The sequence below is a fragment of the Kockiozyma suomiensis genome (genome assembly GCF_038497685.1).
Source record: "Kockiozyma suomiensis strain NRRL Y-17356 unplaced genomic scaffold V2V93scaffold_11, whole genome shotgun sequence".
Classification (NCBI taxonomy): domain Eukaryota; kingdom Fungi; phylum Ascomycota; class Lipomycetes; order Lipomycetales; family Lipomycetaceae; genus Kockiozyma; species Kockiozyma suomiensis.
In genome coordinates, this window is record NW_027117674.1 from 96,849 (window position 1) to 113,247 (window position 16,399).

Sequence of the window (16,399 nt, forward strand, 5' to 3'; positions counted from 1 at the left end):
GACCATCTCGACCCTATCATGGCTCCGATGGCCGCAGTCGAGCCCTTCTCGCCTATCCCGGCTCCCGCGCGAGCCCCCGGTCGCAGAACGTCTCCGACTCGTTCCTCTTCTCGCCGTGGAAGCGCAACCTCTATTTCTTACTCCTCTCCGTTTGCTTCCGGAGGACGTATCACCCGAGCAACCGCTAAGCATCCTCTTTCCGGGATTGCAGCTGACCAGCTCTCGCCGCTGCGACGCTCGACCGGCGTGCTTCATCTCGACCAAGCATCATTCGGCTCGCCTGTTCCCAAACGCTCCTTCCTGTCTCAATTTTCTGAATTGCCAAGTGATGATAGACTAGACCAGCCGCCGCCTTCGCCTCTGTCTCAAGCTCACGCTCCTCAGTTCTCGAATTCAGCATTTTCAGCGCCGATCGCCACACCGACATCACAGCCCAAGCCGCCAACTTTTGCAAAGAGCCGGCTGAGTGGATTTGGATTTGGAAAAAAGGAGCCTGCCGGATCTTCGGCAACCAATCAGCTGTTCAAAGTTCGACGCACACACTCGGTAGAGAATTTGCTGGCGCGCGACAGTCCGTTTTCAAACAACGCGCCGCTTCCAAGTGCTTCTATACATCCGCATCCGCTCTCGCAGTCTCTTACTCCATCGAATTTAAATTCTGAAGATGACGATATCGATGTCAAGCCTGCTGCTCGCAAATTCAACTCACTCGGATTTGCAGCCAAGAAAAAACGTCCTTCGCTGCCAGGATCGTCTTCCTGGTCGACGCTCTCAAATGCAGTCGCTTCCTCATCGTCCTCTTCAACTGAAACTCCACCAAATTATCGACTCGTCAAACCATTTCAGCCTGCTTTTATGAGTACTGGGTTGCTCTCTAAGCGCAATAGACAGAACCTAGGCTCTATCGACTCTCTACATTTCGCTCCGCCAGAGACACCATGCAAGCGGCCAGCTCAACCTCAATTTACCGTCGTGGCCCCGTCCTCTTCTTTGAAAGCTTTAGACAATACACGGATGTTTGATGCAGATGAGGTATTCGATACGGGCAATTCTGGTTTCGATTATGAGATGCCACCGACTCCGACAAAGGCGTTTGCAGCTCAGCATGCATCCCCACAGGTGCAGGTGCTCGCTACTCCGCCTCAAGGCTGGCCGATTCCCAATAATTTGAGTATGTATTACTAAAATGAGTAAAACAAATTTGCTTGTCTTTATTTAAGGCTAACATGATAATAGCTACGCCGGTAGAGGCGACTTTCCCGTCAGGCTCACCCACTGCAGGCAGTCTGCTTGATATCAAGACTCCTAGTACGCCCGCCAAACCTATCCAAGGCTATTTTGACCCGTCGACAACGCCGGGCAATGTAGTAGACTCTTTTCTACTTGACAAATTCCAGGATATTACTTCGATTGGTTCTGGCGAGTTCTCATCAGTTTTTCTCGTAACCGAACGTGATCCTCCGCACAATAAATATGCCATCAAACGCAGCAAGACCGTGCTTATGAGTCATAGGGCTCTTGAGAGACGTCTTGAGGAGGTCGCGATACTTAAAGAACTTTCTTCAAAAACTGATAACGAGGATCGAGAGTATATTATTAATTATGTAAATAATTGGGAATATCAAGGATATCTATATATTATGACTGATTACTGTGAGAATGGAAGTCTTGATGTGTTTTTGGCAGAGTATGGACGTGTTTCAAAATTGGATGAATGGCGCGTATGGAAAATTTTGGTAGAGATTGCTTTGGTAAGTTTTGCGTTCTGATTCCGAGAGAAAGATTGGGCTAATTGTTGTAGGGGCTACGATTTATTCATGACGCGGGATATATCCATTTGGATTTGAAGCCTGCTAATGTATTTATTACTTTTGAAGGATCTCTCAAGATTGGTGATTTTGGCATGGCCACAAGGCTACCGGCTGTACGTGCGTTGTGTTTTATGCATAAAAACCGAGCTAACGGTGTATTACAGACAAAAGGAATTGAGCGCGAGGGAGATAGAGAATATATAGCACCCGAAGTTCTCGCGCTGCAGGAATATTCAAAGCCGGCGGATATATTCTCGTTTGGTCTTGTAATGCTTGAAATTGCGGCGAATATCGTACTTCCAGATAACGGTGCACCGTGGCACAAGCTGCGCTCTGGTGACCTGTCTGATGCTGGTCGATTGAGCTCCAGTTCTGGCGATCTCGCAAATGCAGGCAGTGTGTCTGATGGAACAAAAATTCCGACGTGGGCGCCTAGTTTTATGGTTGATGATACCGATGCACTTGATCGGATAGTGAAGTGGATGTTACGACCTGTGCCTAGCGAAAGACCAACAGTTGAGGATATATTCAATACGCCTGAAGTACAGCTTGTTGACGAGAGGCGAAAAGCAGGTGCGATTATTTTTGAGGGCGAGTATGGTCCGAACCCGGAGACGAATACGACGACAGAGGACGGAGATATGCTTGACCAAGACGACGATTGGCGAATGGAGCTGTAATTTGAGTCACAGTTTCTTTTTTTTTTTTCATTTTCTTCACGATATTAAATGAGAGAAATCAGTTTACGAAGTGAATGTCTAGAAGCTGCACGGTGATGATATCCCATATATGAATATCCAATCTTTTTGTTTATCTTTATTTTAGTTTGTGCAGATCCCGGTGCGATAGTTATGTCACTATATGAAATGCTGTTCTCTTTACCATGCGAGCTGTGAATACTTGCGTTCGACACGACCTCTTTTTCGAGTTGTATATTGCAGACAATAGTGGATGAACTCGACTATACTGTAAAGATAAGTTAGTCTGAGGAGAAATGCTATATGATTTCAGTTGAATGAATTTTCATATTTATTGTTTTTGTTGTTTTAATTAGTTTTTTGGAGTTTTAATTCACTATGTTCACATGCTCACTCTTTATTTGTCTACATTCATTTTATTTTTTTTTTGTTCTCAGTCACTCATTTCATTTGCATTGTTAAGGATTATTTGCATTTTTCACATGCTATGCCTGTCATTCGTTTTGTTTTGTTAATTTTTTTCTTTCTTTTTCTTGTTTTTTTTTTCTTTTTGTGATGGTGAGGTGATGGGTGATGATGGAAATGGATGGAATATTTGCTTTTTCTTTTTGAACTGAAAAGAAATCAATGAGCTGGAAAGAAAGAATGTTATTATTTTTATAAAAAGAATATGAGGTCATGAAATTTTTTTATCCTGAAATATCTTGCTTGTTGTTTTTGTCTTTTGATGATGTGTTGATATTATCTACTTCGTTTTTCTATGTTTTTTTATGTTTTTTTATTTATTTTTGATAAAAGAGACTAAATGAATTGTGAATTTCTTATTACTTTAAAGAAGAGTAGAAAGAAAATGAGAGAGAGAGAGAGGAAGGAAAATTGCTTGAAAATTCATATAAAGAAAGAATAAGACAAGTAAGAAATTTAAATTGCCAATAGATAACGAATATCATGTAGATTTTAACTATGGAATAGTTAAAAAAAAATATTTTGGGATTTGATTTTCAGAGGAAGAGAGGTTTGCTATTGCTTATTTTCCATATTACAAATTTTCCACTTGATTTTTATTTCACTTTATTTTGTTCCCAAAATCAGAATAAACAAATAAGAAAAATAAGAGTAAAGAAGAGAAAACAACACACAGCTGCTTAATCTCGTAATAGACCGAATAACATTTAAGAAAATTAGGAAAGAAAGCGCGTCTTTTTATTCCCTTACCTCTCTGATATTCGCCTTTGATTTGCTTCTTTTTTTTTTTTCTTTTTTTCTAATTTCATACAACAAAAAACAAATCACGTACACGCATCAAGAATGTGATAACCACCCACAAAAAAACGAATGAATGATAACAATCATAAGAATAGAAAAAAAAAAATACCGGTACTCCATCTTTTATAGTTGAAAACACAATCCAGCAAACCTGCGAAAGTTCTTAATGACATTGTTGGTAGTGTCGGTATTTAGAATATTGCAATTCCATTTTGTTGAAAAACATTTGCAAATACTCTACATGACACAAAGACTTTAGGATCTGCATTCATGATTTTTGTAGAATAACCCATTTTGATAGTCAAGAAAACAGACGCACATAAAGAAAAAGACTTGAAGATAAAAAGAACGACACCAATTATGCGATCGAAGCGGCCTTGTCAGCAGAGGCTGCGGCGGTAGCGGCACTGGTCAAGATTGTGTGCTGGGCGCGCTTGGCTTTGTAGTCCTTGATCGCCGATTTGATAGCGTCTTCGGCAAGCATAGAGCAATGCACTGCGCACCAAGAATATTAGTATAAATGTGACAACGGAGTAGTAAGATAGATATAAGAGACATACGCTTGACAGGAGGAAGACTGAGTTCCTTGGCAATAGCAGTGTTTTTGACCTTTCCAGCCTCATCAAGGGACATGCCGCGAACGAGTTCGGTGAGGTAGGAAGAAGATGCAATTGCGCTGCCACAGCCAAAGGTCTTGAATTTGACGTCGGAGATAATACCATCGTCGTCAACGCGGATCTGCAGTTTCATAACATCACCACATGCGGGAGCACCTATATTTCATGAATTGTAAATCGTTAGCTAAAAGATTGATCTTAAAGATCGAAGACGCCATTGAATAAGCGGAAGAAGGCGGGTGAAGATTAGACATACCGACGAGGCCAGTTCCGACATTTATGTCATTCTTGTCCATGGATCCGACATTACGCGGCTTGCTGTAATGGTCGAGCAGTATAAATAAATGTCAGAATCAATATACAGAAAAGAAAAATATAAAGAAGAGAGACATATCTTTGGCATGGTAGGCGCGAGAAAGAGCGACGGAGGTGACGGGAAGAGCAGGTCTGGCAGCGCGAGAAGCGGTTGCAAGTAGCGGACGTGAAGATCGCGCAAGAAAGCTCATTGTGAATAGAAATAAGTGAGATTGTAGTAAACAGAAGTGTAGGATAAGATTGGTTAAATGCAATCTTTTTGGATAGCAAGAAAGAGATGACCGAGTTATTAGCACGCGTGCAAGAAAAGCGGTGGCGGGGCCGTTTAGGGTACTTAAACCTGGGCGAGAGCTCTGACGTTCTATTATTTGTCAGAAAATCTAATGGCTTATCTGTCAAGATATGAGAGTATTATGCTGTAAACTGATAGAACACATAATAAATAACTCCATAACTAAATATAAAAGGCTACATATAAAGCCATAAATGTAATTTTTAAAAGTAGAGAATTCTGAAACCAGAGTTATATCCGTTACTCCCGACTTGACAAGATTCGGAGATTCGGCCGAGAGAAGGAGACAGATATCCGACGAAGGATTGTGAGACTACAACTAATCTATTCAGCGTACTAAACAACATTTCAATTAACATTAATAGAAACAATCAGCAAATATAGAGTTGAAACCCATATCGCCTTATTCAACTCATCCATCCATTCATAGTCAATTCAAATATTTATGTACATAGACCACAAACACATCAAACACCCTGATCCATATCCCCATTGTTAAACCCCAAGATCAAAAACCCTGCCTGTATCACTTAAGACAAATCCATTATATACATTCAGAACCAAGAATAGCGGAGTAGTAGGAGTACATACCAGAGAAAAAAAAATAGCAATGACATGTTGAGAGATATGTACACAATGACTCATAGGAAAGAACATGTAAATAAACAATCGATAGAATCCCGCCGATACACACATACACACACATCCAGATTACATTAAAAATATTAATTAATAAAAGCCATCAATAGATAGCAAAAAAAAAAAACCCACCTTATGTAACAATAAAAACAAAAACATATACTAAGCGCATAGGAAAAAAGAAAAGAAAAACTCAAGACCGACGCTGCAAGGCCCAGCCCTTGAGTGCCATCAAGATCATGATCCATGCCATAAGCAAAGCCACTGCGCCAACTGCGACATTCATGGTAAACATACCATCGAGGCCATGGTACAGCATCGCATTAACTATCTGCTCCGAAGAAGCGACAAAGATCACACCCGCCGCCATGAGACAGAAAGAGGTAAGGATCTCAGTCATCGGGCGCGCCGGCAGATAGGACTTGAGAGGCGAATGGAAAAAAGAAAGATAGGTGATTGCACGGAAGATGGCACCGATACAGAGCAGGTATCCCCATTGCATATGAATCTTGGTCGAGAGCTCTGTGGCCTGCTGATGTTGGCTCATGAGCACACCGGTGAAGAAGACAGTGAATAGCGGGAACGGGTTCGACGACGATGCATACTGCACTGGCTCTGCCGCGCGAGGGTCGACAGCCAAAGCCGATGCTGGACGCGACGACAATGACGATGCGCGCGCGGCTGATGAGGCGTCCAGTGGCGGCGATGAGCCATTTGCCTTTTGGCCGCTCGTGATGCGGCGTCTAGGAAGCTTAGAGCGGATGGAGGCGTTGAAGAGGCTGCGAATAAGGCTGGACTCGAACAGCAGGCCGCAAAGGCCGCCGCCTATATACATGAAAGCAATGGAGGCGTGCTGCAGGTCCTTGTGAGACCACTTGCCGTCGCGGTTGCCTAGGTGCTCCAAGAAGATGTTTGTGATGCCGTAGAAGAAGATGAGGCCGGACTCGACGGTCTCCATCGAGCAGCGGAAAAAGCGCGCTCCAAGGCTCTGACGCGAGAGCGGCACAGGCGGGCGCACGTTCCAAGCCCAGCCAAGGTTCGCGTATGCCCCAAGAACACGACCAAAAGTAAGGATGCCGAACCAGAAGAAGACGGAGCCCTTGATGAAGTGGGCGAGGAGGCCAAAGATTTTGTCATGCATGCCAAGGTTTGTCGCGGTGACGATTCCAGACATTATCTGGAAGAAGCCAATGAGTATCAGCGGACGGTTGAGGAGGGCAAAGGTAACCGAGGCGGCGAGGTAGAGAAAAGTCAGGAGACGGTCGGGCAGGCGCGAGACGGCGCGACGGACAGGCTCAAAGTAAGTAGCAATGGCATGCTGCACGCGATACTCGACAGAGGACGGGTGATGAGGAAGCGAGAGCTTTTCAAGGTCATCCGCCGTCTCAAGAACATACTCACGACCGCCGTCAGCGGCATCAGTGTAGCGGTAGCCAAACTCTGACGGGTAGAGATCAGCAGAGTCGTCGCAGGGAAGGAAGTAGTCATCGTCGTGGCCGTCAAGGGTGACCGAGCCGAGCGAGGCGCGGTCTGCGGCTGCGTCCGCGTCTGCGTCATCGGATGCCAGCGTATGGTGAGGATGGGGAGCGGAGGAGACGGCGGAGACAGGCTTGCGCATTGCCCAGCCCAGCACGTTTTCGAAAAAGCCAGCACCGAAGTGCACGGCGAGAAGGAAGAGCACGAACCAGCCAAAGGAAGAGTGCACGTTGCCCGGGTAGAGGTCGTCGACGCGGGCCTTGTAAATAACGGCGGGAACGGTGCCGATAATGGAGAGGGCGAGGAAGATGACATGGACGGGACCGTGCAAAGGCGAGCGAGCGATGGAGAGCATCACGGACACGGGGAGGACGACAACGAAGGCTAGGAGCATGAAGGCGATGTGTGCGATCAGGAAGGAGCGCGACTCCGGGGTGTTGAGGAAGGAGGTGGTGTCATATGTGAGGAAGAAGTCAGTAGCATTGAAGGGCTCCATGTGCATGGATGAGGCATTGCCTATGGACGACGGTGAGGGGACGAAGTCCGGCTCAGGCTCGTCCCCGTGCGCCGCTGCCAGAGAGGCAGCAGCTGCGAGGACGAGGACGAGGAGGGATGGACGCATGAGGAGAAGGGATGGGCGCATGGTGGGTGACAAGCAGGAGGAGGAGACGTAGGCGGGTGCTGAGGGCCCTTTTAGGAGAACCAGTGATCTGTCCGTCAACGGAACAGAAGCGCGCAGAATATCTAACAACCCGAGGGAGCCGAGCATATATGTGAATTTCATGTGCAAATACGGCATAAATAATGAATATATACGTGATTATGCCGGAGGAAGATGCTAACTCCGGGTTGGGTCTTGGACGGGCACAATGGTATCACGCGAAGAACAGGGAGGACGATGAATGAGATATATAAAGAATAGTAGAAGCGTCGTATGAACAATTTAGATCAATATAAGGATGTACAACAACACGGTTGCAACACGAAGTAAGCCAAACAATGAAAAGCAGCGCTCAAATGGACAAAAGAAAAACAGGCAGAACTCCCAAATGACGTAGATGTCTTGGAAATTAAAAAATTAATGAACACAAAAAGCTTATCAAGGCGAAGCGGAGCCGAACACTGCCGTATCTCTGCCGCTTCTCCGACGGATCGCTAAAGGGCGTCAGGTGAGACAGCACGTATATTACGAAAAATAGTAGGAAGAATAGTATAGAAATACGTAGAATAGGATGACAGGTTTAAACAGTATTCAGGAGACAATATTCTGGACTCTGTTGACTCACACCACTCTCTTTTCCTCTTTCGGACGATAGCCAATCACAGCCCTCATCAGGCCAAACCCTAGCCCGACGCTCGCTTGCCGGAGCAACCCCTTGCATCGCTACTGATTTGCGTACCTAAGCACTTAGTCACTCATACTCCCACACTCCCTCCACTGCTTCGCTGGCGAAGCACCGGAACTCATTCTGAAGCCCGTTGCGGTGCTCCGGACGGAAGTTGGTACAGCGCACTCCGTATGCCCGATATGTGCGTTCAATGACATCAGCGACCTTCTGTCCCGTGCACACGGCAACCCGTACGGTCGGTCTCGTGTTGCCTTCCTCCTCCTTGCGCAGCAGCACGCGCACAGTGATCGCCGTCTTTACCTGGCATTCCTCGCTCAGAAACGGTGGATCAACCAGCACCGCGTCAAATCGGCCCTTAGTTGCCTCCGGAACCCGCGTCGGTGCATTGAAGTCGTAGTGCACAAACTGCCGTGGTCCGAATACGGCAAAACGGGCGTCGTTCTCAAACACGACTGCTTGCACTTTGCTCGACAGGTCCTTCGGCAGCTGCGGTAATATTACCCTGGTCAAATACTGATGCACCGTTGGGGCAGACAGAATCGCAACTTTGATCGACGGCAGACTCGCGTAATTTTCCCGTGGCCAATACTGTAGCTTCTCTTCCCTTCCCGCAACATAGGCTCCCAGCTTTACCAGCGGATCTAGTACAAATGCACTCAATCGGTGTGCCGTAGCATCCGTATACCAAAACTGCGACAAATTCCAATCCTCTGTGAAAACCTCCATGCTCGCAAGCGCATCTTGCTCTTCTCCATCCCCCGACTCTTCCTCTTCATCATCACTCTCGTCTTCAAACTTGAACTCCGCAACTTGTGAATCGTCAAACCGGGACTCGGCCTTCTTTTGAAGTCGCTCAAAGGCTGCCAGTTTACTCGATTGCGTCTGCTGAAACTCCTGTAGCAGAGCCATTGTGTCCGCCGACAATCTATCCAGATCCGCCCCCCGCATTAGATAAATCTTCTAAACAAGAAATTTTACTAGACTATCAGAATCAGCTCTTACCTCAGATCATCATCATCCTCAATCTCAACTTCGCCCATCGTATATCCTTGCTTCTGGCTATGCTCATTCAATAGACAGAACAATTTCCAGCCATCGTGAAAATTTAGTCCACTCTCAGTATCAACCACTGCGGGTTAGGGCCGTCCTCGATTAGTTGCGTATCTATATCGTGAGACTCATTGTACTGTCGTCCACAATCTCATCTCCTGCTTTTTATAGAAGCTTATAGAGTCATATTTATAGCATGTCTTTATAATATTCTGCTTTTTGAAAGTCTCTACTACTTTAAGTATCATCAATTTTGATCAAGCACGAGCATGTCTGCAGACGAAACTCCAGAGTTTCTCCGGTCAACGCGCAACCTCTCGATAGCTGACACTGCGCCATCTGAAGAAGTCGATCCCGCCGAAATTGCTTCGGCAATACAGAAATTTAAAAGCATTAAGTCAATCTCGACTCGTCAGAAATTGTACTTGCATCACATTGTGCTTTTTTCTTTTTTGACTAAAGAAATTGTCAACTAATTTTTTGAACCATATAGACTCGAGACACTATTTGCAAATCTACTTCCTTCAGACATATGGCATCTCACTACCCTTCTCGGAGAACGGCAGCTTTTTGTTGATATCATTGCTTTATTACCATCTGAAATTCTCCTCATAGTTCTTCAATACGTCAACTCGGCTCGTGAGATTCTCTCCTGGCAGCGCGTCTCAAAGCGCTGGAGAGAGCGCCTATCAAATGAATTTATATGCAGCCATCTCAAACGACTCGAATTCGCCGACGAAATTCCTTCTCAACGTCCTCAAGATGAGCAAATGTCGAAACTCGACGCGCTGCGGATGTGTACTTTTCGTAGTATCGCAATCAAGCAGTCAAACCGTTTTGCGACTCGTAAGGAAATCTCAGACCTGCGCCCAAGTATCATGGCCTATTGGGGCGGCAGACTTGTCGTATCGGGCGTCATGATTGGCTCCGATCTTAAATTTACTATTCTTTATGAGCTTTTTTCCGATCGTCGCTGGAAACTGCAACAAAGTCGCGAAAGCTGGTATAACCTTACTTGCTCTGAGGACATTTGCGCTGGAGTGACTTCTCTCGGAAAGTGCAAGGTCTGGTCGCTTCGAAACCCGTCCACGTGCCAGGAGCGACAGCTTTTGTCTTCAAATACGCGCGATATGGCGTCGTCTAAAAAAGTAATTGGAGTGATATCAATGGATACCGAGATTATGATCTGGGATACCGGTCTCAATGACGAGCTTTCGACATCCGAAATCTCGGCCCACATTGAAGCTCGCGGTGCAAAACCTTACCGGATAGGCCTGCATGCTGATCGCGAACTTGTCATTTTGTTTGTGTCAAAATCGATAAAGCATGATTATGGGTCTTTTGTACTCATCTTTGATTTTGACCAGAACCTCGTCTCGCAAATCACTTCCCCCCTCTCATCTGACACGCAAATTTTTCGGCCTTTACAGGAAAATTACATTTATCTTACCTGTTCGAGACTTCGTTCTATTACAAAGGTAAATATAGAAACTCACAAATCAACAATAATCAGCGGCTTTCTTACCTCTGGTGACTCGCTTGTCGGCGTCCCTTTCCGCGATTCAATCTTTATGCTCGAGGGATCATATCTGACTCGTCTCACGCTGACTTCATATAATGAGTTTGAAGATAAATGGTCGTATTACGGCATATTATTCTCACTTGATCAGACTTCGAAAATGTTTGATTTACAAGGCGATGGACACTATATCTGTGCACGTATGGAGAGCGGGGTCCTTGTCTTTTCGTTTAATTTGTACGATTATCAGGCGTCAGGTGCCGCCAACAACGGCGTTGTCGAATTCTAATTATATTAGAGCATTAACCAAACAATAAATGATAAAGATCATAATTCTATGCAACATCAGTCGTCACTTTTAACGCCGACATTGGAACTTTCATAACCTCCCCACGCTCATTTCCCGAAGCGAGGTCAATGAAATGCGCCCGCGCAATAAGTTCACTAGTAGGCGCATCATCCAGTGCCGTCTTGGCCGCCACAAACTCTTCATTCGTCATCTTTCGCCGTCGCTCAAACATGCTCTCCTCTACTGTCCCTTTCAGCACTAAAGTCTCGACCACGACCGGTCTCGTCTGCCCGATCCTATGAGCACGGCGCATCGCTTGCGCCTCGATATTGGGCTGCCACACCGGATTCATGAAAAATACTCTACTAGCAGCCGTAACATTCAACCCGTGCGCTGCTAAATTTAAGTCCATTAACATGACGCGAAATTCGGCTGTACTATTGAACGCAGTCAAATTTTTTGCCCGCTCAGCCGGCGCCAATGCGGTTGTATAAAAACAGTGCTCAACACCGGCAATCTCAAATGCTTCGCCCATGTAATACGCTATGTCATCGTATTCGTAAAAAACAATAGCTTTCTCGGTGCTTTGGAACTCTTCGATTTGCGAGAGCAAATATGTTAATTTTGACGAAAAACACGCTTCGATTTTCATCTTATTGAACTCCGAATCAGTCGCTGTCCGCAATGGAATTTGGGACGCGGCAAAAGAGTAGTTTGTGAATAACTTGCGCTGTTGCTGCTCCTTCTTGCCTTTGGCTCCATTATTTACGGATACGGAATGTAAATTCGCGCTTGTGGCGGCAGTCGACGTCGCTGGCACACCAGGTAGTGACTTTCCTTCGGTTGTCTCGTGCGACTGTTTGTGTTTTCCACGTTTCGATTTACTGGGTGACACATTATTCCCTGCGATCTCACCACTTGCACTGTTCGTACGTTGACGCTTCCGCGGTCTCGCTGTCGATTCGCTAGAAGCCAAAGTTTCCGATTCAAGCCGGTCAAATTGTTCGTTGACTGAATTTATGTACGCGAACTCTTCAGTGATTGCATGTATAATATCGGGATCGGCCACGGAACCATCTGCGTCTCTTGTCTTGATATTCCGCACGAGCTGCTGCATGTGCAGAATTTTCGGACCCGAAATTAGGCTCTCGTTTTGTGGGCCGGGAAAGTTGATGTCGCAGAGCACATCGCGCACTTGAGGTGGTACGTCTCGTACATAGTATGCTTTCCCACATTGTTAGTCCTTTTATTGTTTCCAAGAAAAAGCAAAACTGTTTTTGTGACTCACAAACTTCCTGATGCTTCACTGACAAGTGAAATGCTTTACATTGAAGGGCAAAGTTCATAACTTCAATAGATTTCTTGAGTAGCTCCTGATCATGATCTGTGTAGGCTTTACCATTGACAAGACACTCATTAGCGACTTTAAGGGAGTGCTCAATATCCTCGACTTCATGTCCTGTCCAGTAAAAAGTGCTATGTTGTAAATTACTCACAAGCCTTCTCAGCGAAGTCATATTTGATCGATGGAAAAGATAATCCTGATCAACGCGATCAGATGAGACGGCATTCACAGCCACATTTGCATTAAACAAATTAATCGCAATCTTATTCATCAAGCTTGGTTCAAGCTTGACCACTCGGTGCGTTAATTCAGGAATTTGGACGTCGAGTTCGAGGTCGCGCCATCGGTGACGCACCATTACTTGCTGTAGCAATCGTTCGACCACCTCATGCCGATTCTCGGATAAAAACGGCATCGAACAGTATTTACTCCACATCCCTGGACTATACGACCAAGGTGCCAACGCAAGAAAGTCAACCACAATATGGCCCAACCGCGCAAGATCTCCAGATACATCCTTGCTATGTGGATTAGCTACTCGTTGCTGTTCGTTTTCTCCAACCGATCCAGATGCGGCAGTGTCGAGACCAAAGTTGAGACCGAGTAGACCAGGCACTGGCGTACCGGTCACGGCCCATTTGCGGTCAACTGTAATGTGCTTGGCTGCGAAGGATGCCGAGGTCTGCGAAGTTCCCATCGAGTGGCCTTCGTCGACTATTATCCGTTTCCACTGGATATTATGCATTCTAGAGGATTCTATTTCTTTCAGTTAGCTTATAATTTTTTTTTGGTTTGACAGCAAAGAGTAAATAAATACCGTCCTCGTATTCCTTTGCGAAGCGTCGTTGAGACATCACCACCACGTCAAATTTCTCAAACTGCGTGCCTGACCTACGCGCATTCTTAAATTCCATCACGCTCAAAAATCCTTTCTCGACATGTTTGTCTAATTCATTTATCCACTGGTGTACCAGCGAGTCTGGGCATACAATCAATGTCGTTCTGGAAAGCAAGATTCTTCGATATCTTATATCTTGCCTCGTACGACTGGATGCTCTCGTGCTGATATACCGGGTATCCTCCATATCATAAAATCCATTATGCGCACTCAAAAGACGAATTGATTCGGGACTTAGCCCGTCATGGTAATACCTCCAAGATAATCCATATCTTGTAATTATCGACACACAAAGGTCCGATAATCTAGGCGTTCTATGATACGTTACCGGATTATGAATATACATCTCAGGCACGCGGCTTCCTTGACGCAGTGTTGCGCAAATGAGCGCGATGCAAATACATGTCTTGCCAAACCCCATCTCTTCAGCTAGGACACCGCCATAGCAGCCATCGTATTGTGAAGTCTGAGAGTATATTTCTAGAGTTACCGAGTCGATATAAAATCTTGTGCCGTCGATAGCTGTCATTTCGCGGAAACGCGGGTCGGGAACTTGTTCAGGGAGTAATTCCTTATTTAGCATTTCTGCCACTGTTTCTTGTTGATAGGGGTACAGAGTTGACTTCATGCCCTTAATTTTCCCTGTTCTTATCTCTTTAGTAATTTCATCAATTTCATAGTCATTGAGTGGGGACGAATTTTGTCGAGTAGTAGGCGTAATGCTGTTGAACATGTCGAATAAACTTGGCGCCGACGTCGGCGTTTCTTCAATGAGTCTAACAAAAGGTGCATTAATCTCGCCGCTCCAGGCTTCTTTGCTAGCATTTACCAACTCGAGAACCTCTCTTATAGTCTTCCTCACCACTGAAGATACCCGCGGCAGACATCTTCGTCCCTCTGCGTCTAGTGGTAGCATATAGATTCTGAATCGCAAAGCGGCTTTACCAATTACCATATACGTCATTCTAGCTAGCATCTTCCGATATAAATATGCAATTGATTCAAGCTCACGGGATAGTTTCAACCGTCGATCGATCGGAGGAGTTATCCATCGCCAACCATCTGGTGCCTCGACGCCGGGAGCCGTGAGAGATGGTATACAGCGGACGTCTATAGTGCCTATTTTGATGAATCGGGACAAGTCGTTAAGAACCGTGTATATTTCTTGATCACTTTTTATTTCTTCTGCACTTTTTGTACGTGTCCGTCGAGGTCGGCTTGGTGTTGCTTGTGGATCACTACTTCGTATTCTCGCACCACGGGAAACTTCACATTTACCAAAGTCAATTCTAAAGGCTTTTATGCACAAATAAACAGTTTAATACATCAATTAAGTACCTCTATTCCATTTCTTTGTTTTTGTCCTTTGTATAATCCTGTCAGTCTCGATATTGCCGATATCGTAATCTTTAACGGACTTTACTACTGTCGATAGTAGCGTAGCCGTCACAGTTTGCTCGCGCGTAAGCTCCACACTTGCGACTTCACTTAAAGCCTCCATTATTGATAGCCAATCACAAAGTTCCAATACATGGGTTGATTAGTTTGACGTGTGAGAATAAATTTGTACTTTCTGAAGGTGTATGTGGGGAGGCTTTTTATGACTTAAAAGTCCCAATTCCCATCTCAGATTTTACAATATAGTCGATGCTGCGGCGCCTACGCAGTGTACTTCTCTACCACATTAATTCTAACCTATCTTTCTGTTATTGCTCCGCTTTTCTGGCATATTATTTTATTTCATTTATTTTGATTTGAAATATTTCAAAAATTCTTAATGTCAGTATCTGAAAGTCGAGCCAAATCGACTATCCATGTCTGTACGTATCTAATATATCCAAACGATACACCACTATCATTTGTTTTTTAAGATCATTTTTTTTAATTAGTCTCTGCAGCCGGACTGGATCCATCAGTTGATGAAGACTCATTACATTATGCGTTTATTCCATTTGGTGATATTATAAATATCCAGTTCCCAAAACCCGAAAAATCAAGTACGCACCTTCTTTTCTGCTTTCTTAGAGATACACAAAGACTTACCAAAACTGGAAACAATCATGCAGAAGAAACACATCGCGGATACGCTTTTATTGAGTTTGAATCACCTGTTGATGCTGAAGCTGCGGTTGACAATATGAATCTTTCGCAATTATCTGGTCGCAGCATACGTGTAACGACCGCCAAACCGCAGAAAGATTCATTTGACATAGCCAAATCAAGAGTTGCAGGTACTCCCTTCCACTCTTTTACCTTTTTATAGCAATCTTTGAGTACGGCAGGAATAGTGCTAACTTTTTAAAAAAAACATAGTCTGGAATCAAGAATCATGGATGCAGGAAAACGTTGTCGACGACGAAGATCGTCGTGCTTTGCAGCAAAGTAACCCCGACATCGATCCCATGCAAAACCTCGAAAACTCCATCGCAGGTCCTCAGGCTTGAGAATGAATTAGGTAATTCTCGATCGCTTGGGAAAATAGGACAGGGTTGGAGGCTGGTTGTATTGTAGGTTTGATTATATGAGTATATGGGTATATGGGAGTGTACAATAATATTACATGATTTTTTTTCTTTTCTGAATGATTCACAGTTCAATAATACAAAAAAGAAACCAAAAAAAAAAAACGATAAAACACTGTGTCTAAAAACTCCTCAATTGTTTTCTCCGCCACCCAGATAATTATATGCAAAAGAATATTTAAGCCAGTTATGAGTATAAATAAAGACAAAAAAAAGGATCAAAAGAGAGATAAAATCAAGCAAGCTTCATAAGGAAATCGAGAATTCTGCAGAACAGACAACGCTCGTCCGCTTGAATTCGCTGTTTTTTTTT

At 44.7% G+C, this 16,399-nt stretch overlaps 7 protein-coding genes across 7 annotated transcripts; 3 read left to right on the forward strand and 4 right to left on the reverse strand.

Moving 5' to 3' along the window:
• Positions 1 to 855: 855 nt before the first annotated feature.
• Positions 856 to 2,491, forward strand: V2V93DRAFT_392068 (kinase-like domain-containing protein; the record flags this gene model as incomplete). The annotated part of the gene is made up of 4 exons (XM_066912461.1): positions 856 to 1,171; positions 1,237 to 1,751; positions 1,802 to 1,924; positions 1,976 to 2,491. The coding sequence occupies 4 exons, from the start codon at positions 856 to 858 to the stop codon at positions 2,489 to 2,491; spliced, it is 1,470 nt and encodes a 489-aa protein (XP_066764379.1).
• Positions 2,492 to 4,133: 1,642 nt separating this feature from the next.
• V2V93DRAFT_381549 (NifU-like N terminal domain-containing protein) lies at positions 4,134 to 4,898 on the reverse strand (the record flags this gene model as incomplete). Its single annotated transcript, XM_066912108.1, has 4 exons — positions 4,134 to 4,270; positions 4,336 to 4,548; positions 4,649 to 4,710; positions 4,783 to 4,898. The coding sequence occupies 4 exons, from the start codon at positions 4,896 to 4,898 to the stop codon at positions 4,134 to 4,136; spliced, it is 528 nt and encodes a 175-aa protein (XP_066764380.1).
• Positions 4,899 to 5,831: 933 nt separating this feature from the next.
• On the reverse strand, positions 5,832 to 7,508 carry V2V93DRAFT_392069 (uncharacterized protein; the record flags this gene model as incomplete). Its single annotated transcript, XM_066912462.1, has 1 exon — positions 5,832 to 7,508. The coding sequence occupies one exon, from the start codon at positions 7,506 to 7,508 to the stop codon at positions 5,832 to 5,834; it is 1,677 nt and encodes a 558-aa protein (XP_066764381.1).
• Positions 7,509 to 8,314: 806 nt separating this feature from the next.
• Positions 8,315 to 9,546, reverse strand: V2V93DRAFT_348643 (putative N6-adenine methyltransferase-domain-containing protein). The gene is made up of 2 exons (XM_066907931.1): positions 9,466 to 9,546; positions 8,315 to 9,388 (listed from the first exon to the last, which is right to left on the reverse strand). Exons 1-2 carry the CDS (start codon positions 9,501 to 9,503, stop codon positions 8,527 to 8,529), a joined length of 900 nt encoding a protein of 299 aa, XP_066764382.1. The 5' UTR covers positions 9,504 to 9,546; the 3' UTR covers positions 8,315 to 8,526.
• Positions 9,547 to 9,659: 113 nt separating this feature from the next.
• Positions 9,660 to 11,661, forward strand: V2V93DRAFT_373015 (uncharacterized protein). The gene is made up of 2 exons (XM_066910870.1): positions 9,660 to 9,934; positions 10,007 to 11,661. Exons 1-2 carry the CDS (start codon positions 9,783 to 9,785, stop codon positions 11,319 to 11,321), a joined length of 1,467 nt encoding a protein of 488 aa, XP_066764383.1. The 5' UTR covers positions 9,660 to 9,782; the 3' UTR covers positions 11,322 to 11,661.
• On the reverse strand, positions 11,292 to 15,161 carry V2V93DRAFT_373017 (P-loop containing nucleoside triphosphate hydrolase protein). The gene is made up of 4 exons (XM_066910871.1): positions 14,903 to 15,161; positions 13,484 to 14,830; positions 12,610 to 13,422; positions 11,292 to 12,545 (listed from the first exon to the last, which is right to left on the reverse strand). The coding sequence occupies exons 1-4, from the start codon at positions 15,063 to 15,065 to the stop codon at positions 11,368 to 11,370; spliced, it is 3,501 nt and encodes a 1,166-aa protein (XP_066764384.1). The 5' UTR covers positions 15,066 to 15,161; the 3' UTR covers positions 11,292 to 11,367.
• Positions 15,158 to 16,189, forward strand: V2V93DRAFT_373019 (uncharacterized protein). Its single transcript, XM_066910872.1, has 4 exons — positions 15,158 to 15,384; positions 15,463 to 15,561; positions 15,631 to 15,795; positions 15,878 to 16,189. The coding sequence occupies exons 1-4, from the start codon at positions 15,342 to 15,344 to the stop codon at positions 16,006 to 16,008; spliced, it is 438 nt and encodes a 145-aa protein (XP_066764385.1). The 5' UTR covers positions 15,158 to 15,341; the 3' UTR covers positions 16,009 to 16,189.
• Positions 16,190 to 16,399: the final 210 nt, after the last annotated feature.